Source organism: Barbus barbus (genome assembly GCF_936440315.1).
Source record: "Barbus barbus genome assembly, chromosome: 26".
NCBI lineage: Eukaryota > Metazoa > Chordata > Actinopteri > Cypriniformes > Cyprinidae > Barbus > Barbus barbus.
This window is the reverse complement of record NC_136754.1, coordinates 24,151,429-24,175,578: the sequence shown is the minus strand read 5'-3', so window position 1 is coordinate 24,175,578 and position 24,150 is coordinate 24,151,429. Positions and strand designations below refer to the sequence as shown.

General features: G+C 40.0%; 1 protein-coding gene across 1 annotated transcript in view; it reads right to left on the bottom strand.

Annotated features, from left to right (window-relative positions):
* Positions 1–314: 314 nt before the first annotated feature.
* Positions 315–24,150, bottom strand: part of LOC306846501 (pinopsin-like) — a gene marked incomplete at both ends in the record, with an annotated part of 108,514 nt that continues 84,678 nt past the window's right edge. Inside the window, 2 exons of the mRNA XM_079379935.1 lie at positions 315–560; positions 20,595–20,828. Of these exons, the coding sequence (XP_079236061.1) occupies positions 315–560; positions 20,595–20,828 (480 nt within the window). The remainder of the gene's footprint in view (positions 561–20,594; positions 20,829–24,150) is intronic.

The following is a 24,150-nucleotide window of genomic DNA, read 5'->3' as shown; positions in this document are numbered from 1 at the left end:
CTTTTGGACAGGTCTACAAAAATAGTCATCTTAACATCAGCAGAATCTGAGAACATTTCTAAAAAAAATTAGGAACTGCTAGCTACAGATTATTGCAAGAATATAACACCCTGTTGTTGGATAGCAGACGCATATACAGTATAGCATAAAAATAAACTCCACAAAATCAGCCTCCCTTGGGATTCTTTAATTTTCCCGTTTGTTAAAGTACTTATACGCAATATTCTTGTGAAATCCTCCAAATCTCACACTGCATTTCCCTCATTTTGTGTGAAAAGTTTCAAGTGTCACCATTTTTTGAAGCAGAATAACTCTCAACCATTATAATGGGCCACGAGGCAGACCACTGCAGGTTTGGCATTATCTGTTGATAGAGGGGCGTCCTCTGCGAGGTTTGTCTGGTTGGGCAGCACTGTGGGTCCCAATGAAGCAACCACAAAAGTGAGGTTGTCTGTGCGCCGTCCAGGACGAACAGGTTTTGTTACTTTTGAAGAACTTTTCAGACTGAAACCTCGCTGGGGTTTGTCACAGTTGATAAGAGCTCTGAAACACCTGTAGAACTAACACAGATAAACCCAGACAAACAAGTAAAAGGCATTAGATGAACAACGCTAAAATATTCAACACATGCACTTATCAGTTTGCAGGAAATATGCATCTGGTGCTTTACGCTTTAATTTACTTTTTGACATGCATTCTACATTGTGATTGCACATCAAATGTGTCAAACTGAAGACAAAAAGTACTGTATATGCAGTAAGCCTCTATAGTGTTGCTGATATTATTATTTAAATTTAATACAAAGTTTTTCATTTTGCACTTTATAATAACTCAATACTTCAGAGAGCTAAGCATCATAGGTTTGAAAAATTGCATTAAATACTACAATAAGTTTGTGGTCTGTTAGTTTCTCTCAATGCTTTGATTTTATATGACCTTGCAAATGAAAACATCCACATTTCAGTACCTGCACTTCATAAGTGCTGCATGCCACTAATGAATCATTCCCCCCCTGCTAGCAACTACAAAATAAGCCCATCAGCCATGGCTGGGCAATTACAGCTCATTTAGGAATTCTGATTAGAAAAGGGCCCTTCTCTTATCCAAACATCCCCATTTTCAGTCCGTCCATTTGCAAAGAGACAGCTATCCTTTTCACATTCATCAACAGTGCCATTTCTAAACGGTATCAAATTCTCAGTTAATGACATTTTACTTTTACCTCTAAACAGAACAATTATGCAATTTGAAATTGAATAATTGCTGATAATGTACACTGGCGCAATATTTTCCATGGCTGTAATTAAATGTCTGAGAGTAATCTGAAGTAATTGTGCCCATTCCATTCAGAGTAGAGAAAAAAAAGAAGGGGGGGGGGGGGGGGGGGGGGGGTTCACTGGTAATGGTAACACAGGTAAGTGATGCAAATAAGCAGTGACATGACATAGTAATAAACAGGCATAAAAAAGCACAAAGACAGACTTGTCATTTAATGGTACTGTATCAATTAATGGGCCTGTTTTTATGTAACACAAAGTTGAAGACTGAGGACATTAAAACAAACATACAGTATAACATTTTAAGAAAGAACATTATAACAAAGACAATTCATTTATCAACTTTGCACAATGAAAAGGACCGAAGTTAAAAAATCTGAAAATTTGAAGTGTGGTACAAAAAGGGAAAAACAAAGCTTTAAATGTTCTCAATAAAACTGCTCCTCAGACAAGAGTGAAACATTATCATTTAAAAGATTAGGGGTTTTTCATGTAAAGATCCTGCACCTGCCACACTACAAACTTGTTATTAGTGGTTTTGACTACCATTGTGATTTTTCAAATGAACACAGCCAGGTTTGTGATGTCACTTCCCTTAAGAAAATGTAATGTACTTAGTATACGCATTCTGCTAAGTATACTTATAGTCAACTACATTTCCTCAAGAAAATGGAAAGATGCAACATTTACACAATGATACATGATACATGATAGGGGTATGGGAAGTTATAACCATCTAGAATTGCAATTCATTAGTAAGAAGAGCATGCGCTTCATTTCATGTACAAAAGCAAAACAGTGTAAAGTGCAAAAGTATATATATACACATATTTAAAAAAAAAAAAAATTCAAATGAAAATACTCTACACAAAAATTCAGAGAGCTTATATCACCTTTCCAGGATCTGACCCAGACATTTTTAAAGTGGAATGGGACATGACTGAACATCACGGATTCATAACCCTTCTGACTGTGTCATAGACTTTCACATTTATCTTGCTCTGGTCAGAAAAGCCTGAGGCCTTTTCACACCACATCCGTAAGCAACAGCAGGCCTGTGATGTCTTTTCACACTGACAATGTTCCTGCTGTGGAACAAAAGTATAGAAGCCCCTTTCTTCTAGAAATAAAAAAAGGTTAATTGTGATTTTATATCTCACAATTGCAAATTAGTTTCTTCCAATTGTGACTTTAAATATGGTAACAAATTAATTTCTTACATTATACTTCTCTCATTTTTTTCCTTTTTTTAACTTTGTGGCAGAGATGCTGTATACAGAGTCGAATTGGGATGTAGAAATTGCAATGTAGGGCGGGACCTGATTGTCTCCAAGAACTGATTAATTCATTGGATTATTGCTATTTGCTAATTGCTGCAATATGATATGAGTGACAGGTTGCTCATATCATATTGCACACATATATGTACATACACATATGTCTACACAAAATCAGAGAAGAGACAACATTGTGAGAGGGAGGAGAAGTTAATTATTTTGATTAAAGTCTTCAAGGGCATATGAATTTTGTAAGTGCAAATAAATACAAAATAAAGCTGTTATTGGAAATGTTACAAAGTTGATTGTTATCCAAATCATAACACAGAACAGAACACAAACACCAAACATGTAGCTATCAACTAAGTGCTTGACATTCAGTCAGATTAACTGAAAAGAAACTGATATTTGCTTCGGTCTAATGAAACTACTGCTAACACCGCTCAGCTTACACATACAATATAAATGGTGTAGCTTATTATGGTCAGTGAAATAAATATGCATAGTTTTTTGCTGCTTATTGAAGTGGTGTGAGATAGACTTATTTAATTACTTCCATTTTTCTTGACTGTGACTACTGAGAATTTGAGACAAAACTTAAAACCACAAAACAACTTATGGCGTGCTTTCTAATTCATGACATTTAAGAGTGGAGTAGATACATAAAGAGTACACTACATAACGAGTAGTTAACAGTCCCAAAGAAAATAAATATTGTTCACATAATACTACTTTTTTTCATCAGATTTATATGGCAAGAAAACATTCAGGTGGAAATAATATCATGCTTCAGTAGTAGTGGAAGTTTCAGAAAAAAAGATAATTTATACATGCAATTTTCTCTGTGTGCTCAGATGAGTTATTAAATCTTCAATTTGCAATTTAATATCACTTGCATTACTTCATAAAATGAGTTAAGAGGAAATAATTTAGCATTCCTCTCCAGCAACAGCTCTCGTCCACCATTTAATATGACAGCAATGCTATTTAATTTGGTCTAGTAAAATTTCAGTTAAGAACTATTTCAAAGCTGCGCTAAATTGATATTAAATATAGAATATTAAATATCTATATTAAATATCACTTCTAAGTGTCATAAATGGGGTGCAAATATTTTGTCAAGAGCAAAGTTTGGCTACATCAGACATTAACCCTTGTGCGACCTTTTGCCTATAAAGCAAATACTTGCTTTATTCTTGCTGTTTTCTGCTTCTGCATATTATAGAGCCAACTGGATAAATAATGCAGCTATAATTGTGTGGGTGTGTTGGTACAGATGTCAGAGTGTGGTTTTTATGGGAGTCATAAAAAAAAGTGTGTGTGTGTGTGCTTGTAATATTTGACAGAGAACTACTGTAAATCACAAATCCAACCACTGTGTGCACCAGCAGAGTTTTGCTGGCATCTAATGAGGACTATTTGGTACTGCGCCCAAACAAAATCTTACTGAAAGCTAATTTTTTTGAGATATCAACCTCAAATTTGGAACACAACTTGGTTAGGTTTATGGCTTTGATTTTCTAGCAGGTTTCGAGTTCAATGCATTTCATAAAATATATATTTTATATAAAATATTGTTCATAAACTTTTTTTTTGTTTCAGTTTTTAAACTTTTTTTTTTTTTTACTTCAACGATAATCTGCCATAGGTCTTCTTTAAAATGAGACCAAACTTAAGTCTGTACTCCCAAACCTCAAATGTTTATGACAGTTTTTTGACAGACATTTTTGTCCACTATGGACCTATGTGTAACTTTTTTTTATTGATGCACAAGGGTTAATATTTGTAATATGCATGTTTCATTATTAAAATGCATGGTCTTCACTGGTCTGATACTAAAGATTACAGTAATTCAACAGATGAAAACTATGAAACAGTGAAAACTATGTGAATTCCATAGCTTAAGTCATATCCATACATTCAATGGATCAAGTTTGATATCTAACAGATATTCAGGTCACAGATATCAAACACAGGGCCGGACTCACCGGAGATGTTCCTGGAATCTTTGAAGGATGTTGCTGGCCAGGAAATGTTACTTGTATCTGTACAGCATTTTTAGTCTTCAACTCGCCTCAACTCACAGTTTCCATAGTTACGGGCTGGGAGGAATTGAAGACTGAAAATGACATACAGGAGAATCTTTCTTCATCGACTGGAGTGTGATGAATATCCAGAAACGTCACTCAGTCCTTCATGCAGTATACTGATAGATTTGCACCAATCAGAATTTGAGTGGCATGGAACACTGTGCATGACTAACCTTACATGACAAAAAACAAACATTCTAATTATTCTGTGACCTGAAAAACAACTTGTGTGAATAAATAATTGCTGGATAAGGGAATGCTATTTATTGTATTTTATTCAACTGTTAGTTCCGGTCTATAACTTCCACTTAGCCACTGATTTAAATAAATTGAGTTACACTCTTAGCTTCCACCTTCCCATATGTGGACTGCCTGCGGAGAACTCACAAAATGTACAAAATGACTGACAGGCAGAAAGCATCCTGAAAGCCTTCTGATTGACTCAAATCTGGGTTTGTGAGGACACACAGGGGCTGATGAAAAACTAAAAATGGATTACATTTAAAATTAAATCATTTTCAAATAAAAACAAAACATCTTTAATTCTTTACCTGCATGTGAACATTGAACATTGGCTTCAGATTAGCATCAGAGAACCACAAATGTGAATATGCTTTTAAATTAATAAATAAAACCTCTGTGGAGCTCTTAGGATCATATTACTCCCAGTTCTTGGCTCATATTCAGTTGGACAAGAACGATTTAGTCAATTGAGACTGAGGCTCACTCTGGTTGAATCACTTAATTAGAGTTCCTATCCAGTGTCAAATTCACAACTGAACCATTCAGTGTTATTTAAACAAATCAAAACAATAAGTTTACAAATCGCCTCTGCGTCGCCTTTGATACTAGGGTCTGAGGTGGGTCAGACCCGGGGTATTTTAGGTCTGCTTTTATGTGGCATTGCGTCTTTACCTTGAATTCTGAGCAGACACAGACCTGCTTTAGAGCAGCCTGAAATCGGCTGTGTAAAGATGTTTGGAGACAGATGTGTGTTAGATGAATAAGTGAATAAAGGCATCTTTACACCGCTGATTTAAGGCTGCTCTAAAGCATCAAAAAAATATCAAAGGTGACGCAATGCTGTTTTGATTCAGTGTAAATGAAACGCTCTAAACAGCATTGTTGTTATGACAACCCAAAGGACGCCTGTCAGTTCGAGCCAAAAACATGTAGCCTACAGCAAGCTAACTCCGCTATAATGTTAAAAATCCTTCAATTTATTCCAAACGCAGCGTCTACTTTTTTTCTGGGCTATGAGCGATGCCCGTTCGCGAATGATTTATTCTTTTGAGTCAATTCTGTTTGAAGGCTTGATCAAACCAGTTGGCAAACCAGTGAATTGGTTCATGAATCAGATTGAATGATTCATTCAGTTTCCTGCCGCACGCGTTGAGTTGTCTGAAGCGGTTCTCAGAGTTGCAATCAAGAGCGCTGAAGACGTGGCTTTGGATCTACAGTCAGTTGAAAGCAAATCTGCAAAGGCTATGGTTTGCTCGCTATAAAAATCTTTATTAGATGAACACCATGTGTGCTGTCGGTTCCACAGGTATAGATTCGATTACAGTATCTATTTTCACTCTTCTCCGTGTAAGAGGTTCTATTAAACATATACAGGGGCGCATTAAGATAATCAGAGGCCCCTGGGCTACGGCATTATGATAGGCCCCCTACCCTAGAAAACTTTTAAGCTTCCTGACAATTATTTACGTATATGTATATATATATATTCTTTTCTTGTTAATATGCCAGTCAACATTCAATACTGTTCTGCATAAATGTGAATATAAATATGCAATTTCACTCTTTTGCCAGAAGGTGGCGCTTGTGGAACACCAGAATTATAGCCGTTACATAATGTGACGAGCGTCCCGAGGACTCATCAGCGTTGCCCTGGAGACGAAGGAGGAACACCTGCACCCGCTCATCACGGCAGGATCGGCCACACCTGAGGCTCATTCGCCCGCGGCCAGATAAGCCGTGCGAGGCTGAGAGACAGTGAGAGACATCTCCTAGAGAGCTGAGAACTAATGTGCGATCCTCTTCTCCTTTGCAGACCCCAGCGAGTGACCGATCCTGCCCGCCACGCACCGACGCACTGCCCTGGGAAGGAACTGCACCAAGAAGAGCACCACTGCACCTCAGCCACCTGCTTTCAGCCAACACCACACTTTGTTAATAAATCCACCATCCGGGGTATTTATTTTGAGCTCTCCTTGTTGCGTGATTCTTCCACAATAAAGTAAACATTAAGTTATAACAGGCATTAGGTAATATGAAAAGAAAATGCCTCCAAAACCTTTCTGGCCGAAATGTGAATTTACAGGTATGATTTAAACACCATAAATCACACTAAATATTAATTATTCATCATCAGTATATCCAAACAACACTTGGCATGTCGGCATAAATGTGGGCTATTTGGTGATTGCTAACTGCGTTTTTTTAAACATGCCATGCTCGCGTCAAATTATCATAGCCGCTTAAATTTTAATGATCACATTTAAGCAATAGGACAATTCCTTTTTTTTTTTTTTTTTTTTTTCACCCACGGATTTAAAATTGAGACTTTGAAGCACCCACAAGTTACTGAACTTGCACTTTAGGACGTTACAGAAAGTTATCTGGTCCAGTTCCTTTCACACGGCAGTGTTGTGTTTCTTGTTAATGCGCCCCTGTACATATTACATAATTAATATACTATAAAATATAATTTAGTGATGCAAATCAGAATTATCAGCTGTTACTCCAGTTTTCATAGTCATATGATCCTTGAGAAACCATTTAAATATATTGATTTATTACCAGTGTTGAAAAAAACAGCATATGCTGGTTAGGTATGTTTTGAAGCTGGGATGCTGGTTTATGCTGGTCCTTTGCTGGTTTAAGCTGGTCAGACCAGCACATGACCAGCTTAAACCAGCTAAGGACCAGCATAAACCAGCAAAGGACCATCTTAAATCAGCATCCCATGCTTCAAAACATACCCTCACACTGCATACCGAGGTAGGGAACACAATACGTTCTTTGATGGTTTCCCTGGTGATCACAGAGCGGGCAAACAATTCATAACCAGGTTCATAGACGGTCACTGGTCTGACAGATTGTTCGAAATCTGGTGCACCGACAGAAACTGACTCTGACAAAACAAACTATTCAAAGCAGACTCATTGAAGGAAACTGGACTGATAGATGTTTCAGTGACTGAACCTGGACTAGCAGACAGTTCAAAATCAGATACATTAGATGAGACTAGACAAATGGACAATTCAAAATCAGCCACCAAGGCTGATTCAGCACAGGACGAGAGTTCAGAGATGGCCTTCTCGGCTGGTTCAGAACAGGACAAACATTCATAAGTGGCCTCTGTAGCCACGACAAGACAGGACGAGAATTCAGGGACAGCCCTTTTGACTGCAACAAGACAGGCAAAGAGTTCACAGACAGCCTCCACAGCCTTGACAGGGCAGGACGCGGATTCACATATGGCCTCCATAGCCGTAACAGGGCAGGACGAGGATTCATAGGAGGGTACCACCGCCACCTCTGGAGAAGCTGCAGTGGGTGCCATCGCTTGGAGCAGTTCCGAGGTGGTGTACGCAGCCCAAACGCAACATAAAGCGATCCCCATCATGGGAAGTGCGTCGGACAGGGGAATTAGTGCAGGAACAGGAGGGTTAAAGTGAGCTGGTTTGGGGATACCAGCTGCACGTGCAGACACCAGTGGTGCATCCCACACACTGCATACCAGATTAAGATACTGAAGGACTGACCTTGAATATCTGGGTGTGACAGACAGGACGTGACAAGACTCTGGCTGCTCAGCTGTGATGTGACGTGGTTCTGGATGGTTAGCGGTGACGTGAAGAGACTCTGGCAGATCAGCGGAGACGTGGTGAGACTCTGGCAGATCAGCGAAGACGTGTTGAGACTCTGGCAGATCAGCGGAGACGTGGTGAGACTCTGGCAGATCAGCGGAGACGTAGCTTGATTCATGACGATCATCGGTGACTTGGCTTGACTCTTGTCCAAGAGAGGTGCAAACAGAGTCCGAATGGCAAGGCAAAGGGTTAATCCAGGAAACACGGGCAAGAATGAAAACACTAGAAAACACACAAGGCAAGACTATGACAACTAAGTGGGCTCCGTAGAGTAGCTATCGCTAGGAGAGTGATATATGCTATACAATACTCGGCAGAGAGGAAGAGGAAATCCATGGTTTATGTAGGGTGTGTTATCAGTGCAATCAGCTGTGTGTGTCATCAGTGCAATGGATAATGGGAATTGTAGTCTGAGGTGGCGTGCAACAGTTAGTGTGGTGCAAGAGTCCATGTGGTGAGCGAGTGACCTCTGGTGCTGAGTTAACGGAAGTTCATAGACCAGATTCATGTCACATACCAGCATATGCAGTTTTTTTCAACAGGGAGCAGTTTTGCTGCTTAATATTTTTTGGAACCTGTGACATTTTGTTCAGGATTCTTTTATGAATAGAAAGCTAAAAAAAGATCAGCATTAATAATAAAAAATGATAAACAAAATTGCTGATAAAAATTCAGATTTGCATCACCGAAATAAATTACATTTAAAAAATGTTTTAAAGTATTTTGATATTATATGTGTATATGTATGTATATATAAATTTTATCTAAATATCTATATATCTAAATAAAAATTATATTCAGTATATGATCCAAAGTAACTAGTAACTAACTACTTGAGTAGTTTTTTTTTTTATCCAATACTTTTTTACTCTTACTCAAATAACTATTCAGACTATTACTTTTACTTGAGTAAATATTTCTTCAAGTACTTTTACTTTTACTTAAGTACAGTTTTTGGGTACTCTACCCACCTCTGGTCTGTAATCATTTGGCTTCACCAGTTTGTAACCTGCTTTTGTAAAGCTGGTTTAAGTTCATAAGCCAAAGACTTAACAGTATGTTGACTCATCCTAAAATGCTTAACCCAGTTAGTGTCACTGTAATTTTGTACCGTTAAATTCCAAAAAACATCTTGCAGACGACATTTCATCCACACACGATGGTCTGGCAACATCTGCAGTCTCCCCTGGAAAGCTAACTCTAGAATCAATTTTTTGTTTTGTTGTGTCTGCGCCTGAGTGACGTCCTGGCTCTTTGAAACAAATTTCAGCCTCTTTTAATCAAGTGGCGATGTTCCCGATGTAGTAATTCATAATTTCTTTGAATTGTTTTTTGTCCAATTGGAACAATTTTAATAAAAATAAAAATAAAATAACTGTCAATACCACAGAAGCTAACATTGTGACAATTTTCCAGCGCAGGATACACTGTAGCACGTGCAGGAAATATACATTTGATCTCGTTACCTTTTAAAATGTCGTTTTTTTATTTATTCTGTGTTTTACATTATTTGTTCTTTTTATCTTTGTTATTTAATTGTATAGCATTTGTTTTTGTTAAAATGTTAATTTTGTTAAATGTTGTATTTTAAAAAGGTACGTTTCCCACAATTTTAATTCCTGTGTAAATGCATTTATGCCGCTTCAGAGCATCTTTGCACATGCCATAGGGAAGATCCATAGAGAAGTGTTTTGTGTTCCACAATTATTGTCAAGTGTTCATGAGATGGATTGTCTGAGGGAAGAAACTGGTTCTGTGTCTGGCCGTTCTGGTGCTCAGAGCTCTGTAGCGTCGACCAGATGGCAGCAGTTCAATGAGGGAGTGTGCTGGATGTGAGGGGTCCAGAGTGATTTTGCCAGCCCTTTTGCTCACTCTGAATAAGTACCAATGATTCACTCAGCAGTCCGGACTACCCTCTGTAGTTTTCTGAGGTCAGATTTGGTAGCTGAGCTGAACCAGACAGTTATTGAAGTGCAGATGACAGATTCAATGATAGAACAGTAAGGGTCCAGTAATGTCCTTCAGGTGGGCCAGCACCAGTTTTTCAAATTACTTCATGACCACAGATGTTAAAGCCTCAGGCCTGTAGTCATTTAGTCCTGTAATTTTGGATTTCTTTGGGATGGGGATGATGGTGGAGCGTTTGAAGCATGAAGGAACTTCACACAGCTCCAGTGATTTGTTCAAGATTCAAGATTCAAGAGTTTTATTTGTCACATACACAATTATACAGGGTATAACCAGCAGTGAAATGAAGGTCAGGTCCGCTCCAAGGACAGTGCAATTATAAAGAATACAAATATTAAGAAGAAGTACAAACATAAAATAAAAGATAAGATAAGATAAGATAAGATAAGATAAGATAAGATAAGATAAGATAAGATAGATAAGATAAAAAAAATATAAATATAAATGTGCAGGTCAGTATGTTGTTGACAAATAGTAATGAGAGGAATGTGCAAAAAGTTGTACAGGGTATTTGAATAGCAGCAATATGAGGTAGAGAATATTTATGAATAGCTTATTGATATATGATATTTACATGGAGAAAAATTATGAATAACGAATAACTTATTGATATGGTGATATTACATGGAGTCAGGTGATATTATGACACAGAGTTAGAGTTTAGGAGCCTGATGGCCTGGGGGAAGAAGCTCCTCCTAAGTCTCTCAGTTTTTGCCATCAGGCTACGGAAGCGCTTACCAGATGGAAGCAAAGTGAATAGACGGTTACCAGGGTGATCTCTGTGATTTGTTGAAGATCTCTGTGAAGATGGGGGCCAGCCGGTTAGCACAGGATTTCAGACAGGCTGGTGTAACACAATCTGGGCCTGGTGGTTTTTTCCTTTTATGCTTCCGGAAGACCTGGCGCACATCATCTTCGCTGATCTGAAGTGCAGGAGTGGGGGAGAGGGGGGTTGCAGGAGGTGATAATGGTTGTGTGGAGAGGTGTTCAGAGCAGGTGCCATGCCATCTGTCATCTTGTTAGTATACTACTTAAGAATATACTTAAGGTTACTGACAAAGTAAAATACTTTTTGTGTCCACTACTGCTCAGTATTAAATTGTTTAAGGAAATGGTGTATATTCAAGTGCTTATGGCCCTATCATTCTTATGTTCATTGCATCAGCACTCATTTTAAGTCAAATTGCTTAATAAACGCAGATGAGCCAATGGCAATTGAGTATCAACTGCACAGGGACCTGAACTCGGACATCTTGAGGTTTCTGCGCCATAGAGAAACATTGGAGGATCAGAAGCTTTCATCGGTTTGATGGTTTTTATGTTACAAAAATGGTAATAATGTGCCTGAGGTACTTGTAACACTGATTGTATGTATACTGAGAGGACGGGCAATGGAATTTATTTTATACTATTTCCTAAACCAAGCAAGATGAAGTTAGATAAACGTTCATTTTTCACATTTAGCATCTCTGTTTGTTTGTCCGAGTTAGCAACAGTACCTAGGGCGTCTGGCTTACCCATAGGTGATTTGCACACTGTTCTAGTCAGTTTTAAACCCACTACAAGCACACTGCTCAGTGAGACTAATCTATCAGAATATCCATTCCTTTAAACACCAGATAAAAGCTGCGCAACAAAGCAGGACAGAAGTTCTGATATGACATCACATCTGACAAGGGTGACTATGAACTGTCTTGAGAAATCTGTCTCAGTGACAGACATGACTTTACATGCTTCTCGGCAGTTTCTTTGCTGTTTGTGCCTTTGGTCCATCTATACGCATCTAGTATATGGCATCTTTTCTGAACTATTCTAAAGTTTGCTTAACTTGGATTAAAGCAGTTTGCAGTAGATCTGTACTTTCTACATAGACACATACAGCCAAAACACAAAACAAAGAGTTTTGTGTCCGCACTGGAGGAAACGTGCTGACAGTGTTGCATTATCATTTATTTAAAGCTGCAGTCCGTAACTTTTTTGTGTTCAAAATTTACAAAATGTATGTAATAAGTAAGTACACCATGAATCCATTTTCCAAACCGTGTTATTGGCTTGTCCTGAATCACTATGGTACACCAATAATAAGTGTTTATATCTGTGGAGATGATCGTGGACTTCAGACGAAACCCCCTTGCTCTCCCCCCACTCAACATCATGAAAAGCACTATGACTGCAGTGGAGTCATTCAGATTGCTGGGCACCACAATTTCTCAGGACCTGAAGTGGGATAATAACATTGAGTCTATTTTCAAAAAGGCGCAGCAGAGGTTATACTTCCTTCGCCAGATGGGGAAGTTGAACCTGCCACAGGACTTGCTGAAACAGTTCTACTCCGCCATCATTGAATCCATCCTCTGCACTTCAATAACTGTCTGGTTCAGCTCAGCTATCAAATCTGACCTCAAAAGACTACGGACGGTAGTCCGGACTGCTGAGCGAATTATTGGTACAACCCTCCCCACTCTCCAAGAACTGTACTTATCCAGAGTGAGCAAAAGGGCTGGTAAAATCACTCTGGACCCTTCACATCCAGCACACTCCCTCTTTGAACTGTTACCATCTGGTCGACGCTACAGAGCTCTGAGAAGTCAAGTCAAGTCACCTTTATTTATATAGCGCTTTTAACAATGTAAATTGTGTCAAAGCAACTGCACAATATCAAAAAAGGAAAATAGTGTGTCAATGTAAAATGAAAAGATTAAAAAAAGATTTTCAGTTAAAGGCATTTCATTATTGAATTCAGTGATGTCATCATCCAGCTCAGTTCAGTTTAAATAGTCTTTGCAATCAGGTCGACGATATCGCTGGAAATGAAGTGTCCCCAACTAAGCAAGCCAGAGGTGACAGCGGCAAGGAACCAAAGCTCCATCGGTGACAAAATGGAGAAAAAAAAACCTTGGGAGAAACCAGGCTCAGTCGGGGGGTCGGTTCTCCTCTAGCCAAACGAACCAGCAGTTCAATTCCAACTCCAGCAAAGTCAGATTGTAAGGGCTCAACTGGTTCCACTGGTCTTTCCCGATGGCTGTCTAAGTGGCGGGGTCCTCACTGGGGATCTGTCTCTGGCGCTCATCTCGGTGTCCTGGTCTGATCTGGATACGGACTGGATCTGGTGACTGGATTGACCATCTGGGCTGCATACGGACCGGATCGGGTGGCTACGGTGAACCAGAACGTCCAGACACATAAACAGTTTCTTCCCTCAGGCAATCCATCTCATGAACACTTGACAATAAATGCGGAACACACAACTCTATTATACATTATTTATTCACCACACAATTTTTTATTCATTTCAAATTTGCACATATCAGACCTGTACACACATAATTGTCTATATTATATATTGTGTTTTGGCTGTTTTGTACATTGCCTATTTGGATAATTATATATTATTCTTTTAATATCTGTGTCCTGTCCTGTTCCTGTCTTTCTGTTGCACTGTGGAGCTTCTGTCACTATAAAAAATTTCTCGTATGTGTAAACATACTTGGCCAATAAAGCTCATTCTGATTCTGACTCTGATTATATTCGGATTCTTTTAGACTGGTTTGGGTAGGTACCGCTGCAGAGTAGCCCTGTACCTGTGTGATTCATCATAGACATAAATAGAGAGAAGTATCTCCGGCTACAATGGTCTTCTGCAAGACACGCAGTTCTTCTGCAAGACCGCCAAAAGTTACTGACTGCAGCTTTAAATAACAACAGCACATTCAGATGTTGGATGAAGCATATCGAAACAAAGAGGTAATTTATCAAGCAGGATGAATCCTCTTGAAGCAGGGTGTTTCTCTTTTCCTCAGACATTGAAAGACTATAAAGAAGTGGGAGCAGGATGCTTAGAGCTGGACACATAATTAACTTCAGCTCAACAAAATGCACTGATATAGTGTCTAAACATAAGTCAAGGCATCTGCATTTTTGCTGATGACCATTTCAACAAGCATAAAGGATGGTTTTCTTGCTGATTCAGAATCTATATGAGACTTGTTAAAAGAAACTGTACAAAGAGACTGGGTCAAAACACAAACTACAATCAGTATATTCAAACCATTAGATTCAGGAGAGATAATAGTATGTTTTGAAGGGCATGGAGTTGTAGAGTTTAGAGTGGTGCTTGTCCATCCAAAATTCACACCTCCATGTTGGTTTGGTGGTGGCAACTGCCATGCAATTTCTAAGGTCTTATGATTATCATTTTAACATGTTGCTGTTGTGTGGTTTTCTAGGGTGTTTTGGATATTCACTAAACATTGCTAGGAGGTTGCTATATTCTGGATAGTGGTCAACATGTCCTTTGTTTCTTATATTTTATCTAAACACTCTCCTTTTCTAGGTTAATTCAGCTATTCAATGAAAGTGCTTAAACAGAGATCGGCATAAATACACGAAAAAAGAATTTAAAATACAAATACAAAATACTGTGTAGAAAAATATATTTAAATACAAATACAGTATTTTGTATTTTGAAAATACACAAAATAAATGTGAAATTGGCCATCCAGTGCAGGTATCCATATAGGCTGAAATTGATCTGGACCTTATTTAGAATCTTTAAAAGATTACTTTTTATATTTATTTCATGTAAAGTTTATTTTGTTGTTTTAAAAAAAAAATCAAATTAGAAAGTTTATCTTAAATGATAAAATTAGAATGAATTTAGATATTATTTACTCAAAGGCCAAAAGGTGATTAAAAAAAAAGAAGATTTTTTTGTGGTGTACCATTCATCAGTGTTTTAACAAATGCACACAATCAGTACAGTAAACTGATGGTGACAGACAATGATTAACCTTATTTTTTTGTCTCTAAATAAACATACATTTGAATAGATGGGTTGTAACGAACACAGGACAACTCAGGAAAACTTGGTCAAAAGACGTAACTAACTAACAGACACGTAACATGGGTGAACACAATCACCTGATTTTGTAAATGTGACTATTTTTTTCAGTAAGTACCAAGTTTCCACTTGTCTAAAATCTAAAATGCTTACATTTACAAAATGAGCCTGCAGTAGCAGAAATAATGAATAAATGGTCTGTATTTAATACTAACATTAATTAAAACAAAATGTTTAATGGCTTAAAAAAAGGTATGTAAGAGAGTACTATTCAATTTAGTGTTATACATGTGTTATCATATTCATGTTTTGCTCTAATGTCACAACATAATCTCATGTTTACTGGGTTTTACACAATTTTTTTATTCTTTTGTGTGGGTTTAAGAAGTGTCCTCAAAAACATTTTCACATGTTGTCCCCCAAAATGACCACAACCTAATTGGTTTATATGAGAAGAAATCCATTTATTCACAAACTTCTCACAAAATGATTGTTGAACAAGCTACTTGGCAAACTACTTCCTCTCACTGCTGTCAGCAGGTTCACAGCATAGAAGCAGGGTCAGAAAGCTCTCGGATTTCAGCAAAAATTTAAGTAAACAAGTATGTAATGGCACTCTAATATGATTATCTTAAGATATATCAAGTGTTATGTTGGGTTTGGACTCTACTACGGTTTACTAATGTTCTTGGCAGCGTTGGTCTTTACCTGAAACAGCTATGTTGTTGTATTCTGCTAGTTGAGACCTTTTCAACAAAACAAGAAGACTTATGTATAATCCTTACCGGTTCATACTTTCAAGTAAAGCAAAATTGTCTCGTATTTGGACTTTCTCTTTCAGCCAAAACCTGATAATGTCATTTTTAGATGTAGAAATTTGCATCCCTAATTGTATGGCATGTATTGTAAAGTTATGTAGTTTGAGAGTAGAAAATGAGGTGCAGCCTATTTTGCCAATGTCCACTCTAAAATTTCTGGCCTCGCCACTGACTGGATCTAAAATCTTCAGTTGAATCTACATTTCTGACTTGTGATGCAGCCTAGAATTAAGCCTGAGCCTGGTTTCGCCTAAGTTATTTTTTATTTTTATTTTTTTTGCCACAGTCACCTTTTGCCTTGCTTAGTTGGGGTTACTTTGGCAATATTATTAATATTTGTAAACATTATTGACTTGACTGCAAGAACGAGTGAACCCGTGATGAATCAAACATCAAATAAAGCAAAACAATGGGTCATAAAAATATTTACAGTAAGTAGTCCTCAGATTCCATGACAGCAGCATATTATGTTATGTAAGAAATTATGTTGTGGAGATAGCTGCTGACTAAACTGAATGTGATAGTCCAAATGATAGTCGGAAATTACATACTGAATGTAAGTAAATGGACATTCATTTCAATATTGAATTGATTAATTAGTGTGTGGTGGTGTAATTAACAACAGTCCTGTACTGTTAAACCAGTGTGGTCCCAATGCTGAAGGTGTGACCATGTAACTCTAGTTTTGGGGAAATAGTCGAGACTACTAGTTAATATCTCCAACAATGCATTGTCATATGGTTATGCAGTGGGTTAATTAGTAGTACAGGAAACACAGCCCAGTATTTTTGTGTGCAGCAGGAGTTCACAGAAACGAGTTGGTTAAGGAATACCTTAGCAACAGGGAGGTGCGGTCAGGGTAGGCAGGGTAGGCAGTGCCTCACCAATGTTGACATTACATTTATTAATTCCAAGAGCTTTATTAATTAACCTCAAACCACATTATTAATTGCATTTATTTTATTCCAAATATTATTTTTTGTAACAAAGTTTTTCAGGAATACACATAATATACTCATTTTGCCATTGTTTGCTCCTAAAAACCATTGTTTCATGCAGGAAATTCAAGGCCATGGCCATTGAGGCAGAGGTTAGCAGTGCCTCTTTGGTCCATAGAACGTAGTTTACGTAGATTTGCGCATGCGCAATCAGTTCTCATGCTGTCTTGAATTATCAACATTGAGGCAGAGACCGAGCTTGCTTCATGTCACGTGATCCACTCGCTCTCACTCAATCCGCGTTTCCCGATACTAGCATCTAGCGGCGCCTAGCGTTGGCTGTCAACTCATGAAATTGAGTAATACACCCAACAAAGAGGACTTTTACAACAAAGTAATTGACAGCTTTGTCCAGAGGGATAGACGTATGGACTTCGTCTACAAATAAAAGTAAGCACCCCCTTTAAAACGTAAACTATTCATTTATTTATATATTTTTTTAAAACCCGTATATTGGCTTTGTGTGTGTTGTCTGATGGTGGGCTATAGGCCTGCTGTGCGCTGACACCAAAATGTTCTCTCTTCCATCACCTCTGCCACATTTGTACTGTATGTCTATCTGTGCGATTATGGTGCATTTCGTAAGGGTTAAAATGCTGTTTTCTAGTTCTCTTTTTTTAATCCTGGTGCGCCGTCGCCAGATGCTCATTGCGTGTCGTTGTGTGCGCCTAGCGCGGTTTGTAGGAGCGAATAAGCTGTTTTTGTACTTTAAAGCTGTACTGCTGACACAATGTTTTCTGACTGTAGCCTATTCAAATCCTGGTGCGCCGTCACCAGACCAATAGCGTGTGTGGCTGTCTGTGCGCGTTTGCGCATTTTGAAGGAGTGACTAGGCTGCTTGTCGGTTCGCTGACACCGCGCCGCTTCCCTCTCTTACTGTGTCCCGCACAAAACATTTGTTTGTTGTATAAGTCATCATAAGATAGATGTGTCCATTAATTTGATTATTAGATTTTGATTGTGCATTAGCCTCACATATGACTGACTTTGCTGTATGCAGGCAGCGATGTGATGATGCCTGATATGAACTTGGGTTGCTACATTAACTGAATGAATATATGAACATATATGCCACATTGATAGGTCACAGCCTACCCATGACAAGATTTCACCGCACGTTACTGCTTAGCAAGAACCACTAATGAAAATAATGAGCATGTAAAGTTAGTCAGAATTATAATGGCTACACAAGAGATTTGAGGGAAGGAATCTTTTTGTCACAGTGTGGATGTACTAGCATCCCATTCTGTAGCTACATGGAATGTGAAACGTAATGTTGTGCTCTTTGGTTTGTAAATAACACTAGACAAGACAAATGACAAGCTCCATCAATCAAACCAGACACTGGTGCCTAGAGTGAAACATATCTGGGATTTAGAGTAAGTTAAGAATCTAACTTATATGGTTTTCAAACTGCAGGTCTGACAGGCCGTTTATGACCTTTTGCATGGTATTCCATCTTTCTCCAGTGAGACCTGCTTTCCTGCATCAAGGCAACACATTGGTACACTCTGCAAGAGGAAAAAAACACATTTGCCCTAAAAACCATCTCTTAGAGCCAAACAGAGTCAACTTTATTTGAGTTAGGGGATTGTTAACATAGTCTACGTCCTTCTCAGTTGCCAGAAGCTTGATTTGCCTGTATAAATAGTAGGTCCCTAATCACATGTGGAAGGGACAGGCTGCTATTTACCCTCTTCATCAGTGCCACATTGCACACAGCTGACACTTTGACGGATGGTGCAACAAGAACAATGAATTGGATTGTTTCACATGAGAGTACGCCAGTAAACCAGTCATATCACTTTTATCAAACTGACAGTGTAGACTGATTGGACCACAACATCTCTGGCACCCACTTTCTGGAGACTCGGAACATCACTGAATGGATCAGCACGCTCAGCTTTGATGGAGCTACTTTCTGTTCATGTGGTAAGCAAAACTAAGGCTACGTCTACACGAAGACGGGTTTCTCCGTATCCGATCTTTTTTTTGCCTCAAATTCCGTAATTCTCAGGAAATATCTGCATCCACACGGAATCACTGAAACCGACTGAAAACAATGTAGTACACATGCCAGACCAATATGTGGCGCTGTAATTCTGCCACAGAGATACACAAAAAACATAGAAGAAGACTTGGACCATGTGCGTAAACCTTGCGCGCTGAATACAAACTAACACACAAAGCAGAAGATTTTGCTTTAATAAAACTAATGAGCTCAGTAGGTTCTGCAGCACGAACACAGGCACGTAGTCTGACATTGTTGTTGTTGTTGTCGCTGTTATGTGACGTAGCGGTGTCTGATTAGGGGCGAGACGTGGGCTGATGACGTCATCGTTTCAGAAAATATACGGATTCGCCGTCCACACGAAAACATGAAACCGGCGTTTTCAAATGTATCCACCCTGGGACCTGGTTTCAAAAATGATCGGTTTCACTCTTCGAAAACGCCGGTTTCGTGTGGACGAAACGCCTATACGGTAAAAAAATTATGCGTATACAGAGAAACCCGTTTTCATGTGGACGGGGCCTAAGAGAATCAGTCAGTTTTGAGCAGGCCCACACGAAATGTGTACACCAAAAAAATTAATAAACACCAGATTCTACCAGAGCCTGGATTTTTATCTCTAGTGTTAAGTGCAACACATGCTTTTGCACAATTCATAAATGAATTGAGAAGGCTTTTTTCCTAAATTAGTAGCAAATAAGATGCTGAATTGTAAGTTGAATTAAATAAGCAGAATTGAAATTGAAGTAAATTTAAAGAAAGAAAGAAAGAAAGAAAGAAAGAAAGAAAGAAAGAAAGAAAGAAAGAAATATTTTTTTTTAATAACAAATCTTATTGGTAATGGGTGCATGGGGATACAAATGTATAGGGTCCACAGGTCCAGGTGGCTCACAACTATGCTGAAGATCATCTGTGTCTCCCATGTGCAACAGGAATCAGTCATGTACGCCAATATTTTATAGACATTTTGGCACCAATTTCTAGAACCTTGATGTCATTTTTCAAAAGTCTAAACTAGGACATAGCATCATTTTGAGCAGCTGTTTTAACTGATAAATCATTGTAATGAAATAAATAGACAGTCATCTAATTTTAGGTTTTATGATCTTGATACATGTCTATGCAATCATAAAAATTGTAAAAATTGGTGGTGTTTTGTGTCTAGAGAAGAAAAATTGCATCAAGTTTCTCAAATTGGTGCCAAATTGAACTGTAAAAACTGTTATGTGCTTTTTGAAAGCACATGATGTTCACCCATGCTACTTAATATAACTTGAAATGTCCTGTCTTAGTAGTAGATGTTGAAACTGAACATTGAACAGATGACATTTTGAGTGAAGAAACATGTTTAGATAAAAAATAAATTCAGTCTTCATCCATATCCTATAGCCAAGATTTGCCAAACCCTGGGACTACACCTTTCTTTATGCTCACCTGTTTATTCATGAAGATGTAGATGATGGGATTGATGACTGTGCTGGACTTCGCTAAGATGGAGGGCACTATGCTAGCCTCCACAGTCACCAGTCCTGGGGCTCCAAAAGTGGCCAGCAGAGCCATGATCCCATAAGGCAGCCAGCAAAGCAGATAGAAGATCACCATGGTGATCACCATGAGAAGAACCCGGTGCTCTCTTTTGCGGCTCATGGGCGTGTTCAGACCGCTGACCTTCATAGTCAAAGAATAGATGGAGATAATGGGATGGACCATCAGTAACACTGTTAAGTAATATTTGTAAAATCAGATTTAAAATGATCTACAGCATAACAGTATAGCATATTATACTGGCCAATAACTGTTAATATTACAGTGAATACCAAAACAGCATAAATTATTTAATCATCAAAATCATGTACAACAAGCATTGTGACTGAAAAGCATCTAGTAAGTTAAATAGACATGGTCAAGTGGTTAGGAGAATGTTAAGTCCATTAGCGTCTCGGTTATGTACATAGCCCTCGTTCCCTGATGGAGGAAACGGAGACGTTATGTTGTGATGACATTAGGGGATTCACTTGGGAGCCCCAATCACCTCTAACTTTAAGATAAAATGCCAATGAATATCGGCTAGTGGATTTTGCATACCTGTGCCACTCCCCGTGCTTACAGCTATAAATAGGCGACAGGTGCATCCACTCATCAGGTTTTCTGCTGAGGAGCCGAGAACATGTCCCTGGCACCCAGCAATGGTTTCAAGATTGTGGTATGGGGAGATAACGTCTCCGTTCCCTCCATTAGGGGACGAGGGTTATGTATGTAACTGAAACATTCCCTATCTGTCGCTCACTACGAGTTATGTCTTGATGACATTAGGGGACCATGGAAAGCTCCACAACCTGAACCCCGTCACAACCTTATGGCATTGCAAATGTTGACAAGCAAGCGTGTGACAGACAAATGCCATGTAAAGGTCGTAACCTTCCCATCGCCCTAGCGCAAATTCACTGACCTTGGTACTCGCAGGGAGCACAGGTGAGTACATAGCTGCTGGAAATAGCCAAGCCGCTGTTCCTTTCCCCACAGAAATGTCTTAACAGAAGGAATTTTGACCTTCAGAAAGATCTAGTCTTTCCTATTTGTTGTTAGAGCTTAGCTTTTTTTTTTTACAATGGGGAAGCGAGCCTTCTGAAGAAGGACGCTACGGAAGCCACATCCTACCTGAGGCAGGTCCTACCTGAGATTAGAGATGGAAAAACCACCAGTAGAGACTGACAGAATGGTCTGTAAAAGGGAAGACACAGGTTTGCCAAGAGGGAAACCTTACCATGGAAGAATACACATATGGGATTTCCCACAGGGAATCAAGCCATATGGACATCTAGCCCAGTACAGGGGCTGACTGGAGACCCAGGCAAGCTAACAACCAAAACTGGGCCTGGCATCAGACTACTCCGCCCAGTCTGACTGCTGGGGGTGCTGGATGAACTCCACCAGGGTTCGCTGCCCGGGGAACTGGAGGAGGAAAAAGGCGCTCGCATTCCCGGGTGAGGGGGAATGGCGCAGTAAGCGTGACACCGGCCAGCTCTTCCCGCCAATTACCTGTTACCCAACACATGGAAAGAAACTGGGGAGAAAATCTTGCGAAGGTGTTCAGTGTCGCCCAGCCCACAGCTCTACAGATTTCTGCCAGAGAGGCACCATGCTTCAACACATAGGTGGGGGCAGCATTCCATGTGGAGTGAGCCATCACCCCCAGGGGGCACGGCTCACCTTGAGATTGGTACGACAAAGCGATAGCATCCACTATCCAGTGGGCCAACCTCTGCTTGGAGACAGCCTTCCCTTTCTGATGACCTCCGTGGCAGACAAAGAGCTGCTCAGAGCTTCTAAAGCTCTGTGTGTGGTCCACGCATGTGCGCAGTGCTCTTACGGGACACAGCAACACCAAGGCTGGATCTGCCTTCTCCGAGGGCAGTGCTTGCAGGTTCACCATCTGATCGTGGAAGGGCGTGGTGAGAACCTTGGGGCGTGGTGAGAACCTTGGGGTCCTTGGGGGAACCTTGTCCTGAGACCTCCAAGCCGGGGTCTCAGGACAATGTGAGAGTAGGCTGGCCAGAATACAAGGCACTCTTTGCTCACCGAAAATGCTTGGAGGTCCCCGACCAACTGAGTCCAGCAGCTCAAAGGGACCCCTCTGAAGTACAGCCAGGCCACCAGGAGTGACCTAAGAGGATTTAACCCCCTGGCACCCCTCAGGAACCTCGCAATGAAATCTTGCTTTCCGAGGGACCGGCCGTCCACTGCATCGTGATGGGCCATGATAGCAGCCACATACACTTTCAAGGTGGAGGGTGACAGCCTACATTCCAACCTCTCTTGCATGAAAGAAAGCACTACTCCAATCGTGCATCTTCAGGGGTCTTCTCGATGAGCTCTGGAGGACTCAGGAGAGCACCCATGGTGATGAGCAGACTGAGGCCTGGCCCTCGGGGCAGCAGTGGCTGATGGAGCCAGTCACCGTGCGCAACTCCTGCATCAACCCCAGGTCGGTACTTCCCTTGTGCATTTGTTTTAGTGCCTTGGCTTGGTGTACCTGCAGGATAGCTATGGCATGCAAGGCAGAGGCGGCCTGGCCCGCAGCGCTGTAAGCTTTGGCCAAGAGAGCGGCCGTCACACACCAAATGAAATACTGGCAGCCCCGTGGGACGAACCAGAGAAATCACTCGGGAACCGGACAGGATGATCATTGCGCAAGGAGTAAAAGGTCCATGGGGACGTGCCCAGCAGAGAAGCTTACTGTCACCCTCAGATCTCCCAGAGCGCAAGCCGGCAGTCCTCTGCTCGAGCCAGAGAGACCGGGACGGGTGGCGGCAGAGGGTGCCAATCTTTTCAGAAAAGAAAGGAGAGATCGCAGCAACATCATGCTCATACGCCCCCAACAGGTGCATGAGTCATCCACGAATGCATCTTCAGCATGTTGGATGCCCAGACACTGAAGACAACGATTGTATCCATCATCTGCAGACAGATAAAGACTGCAACCAAGAGGACAAGGACGGAATGGCATCTTTAAAAAGACACAAGCCATCCGTGATTTGCTCTTTTAGGAAATTGCTCTTTCAGTTGAAGTGCCCAGGGGAATCACTGCTGAGAGGGACACCGCTGATTGCACCTTAACGCCAACCTGGAGCAATTGGAAGAAGTGAAAGGCTTTGTGGAGATCAGCACACTTCTCATCCACTCGGCTCCGCAGCAAAAATCTGATGAGTAGATGCACCTGTCGACTATTTATACCCGTATGCACGGGGAGTGGCTCAGGTATGCAAAATCCACTAGCCAATATTCATTGGCGTTTTCTCTTCAAGTCAGCTGTGATTGGAGCTCCCAAGAGAATCCCCTAATGTCGTCACGACATAACTCGTAGTGACTGACAGAACACTGCTTACTAAGAAATCTTCCTTTTTACTCATTTTTCCCAGGGGGATCAATAAAGTATTAATCAAGAGCAATTCAGTATCCTCCCATGAACTGCTCAACAACTGTAGATTGA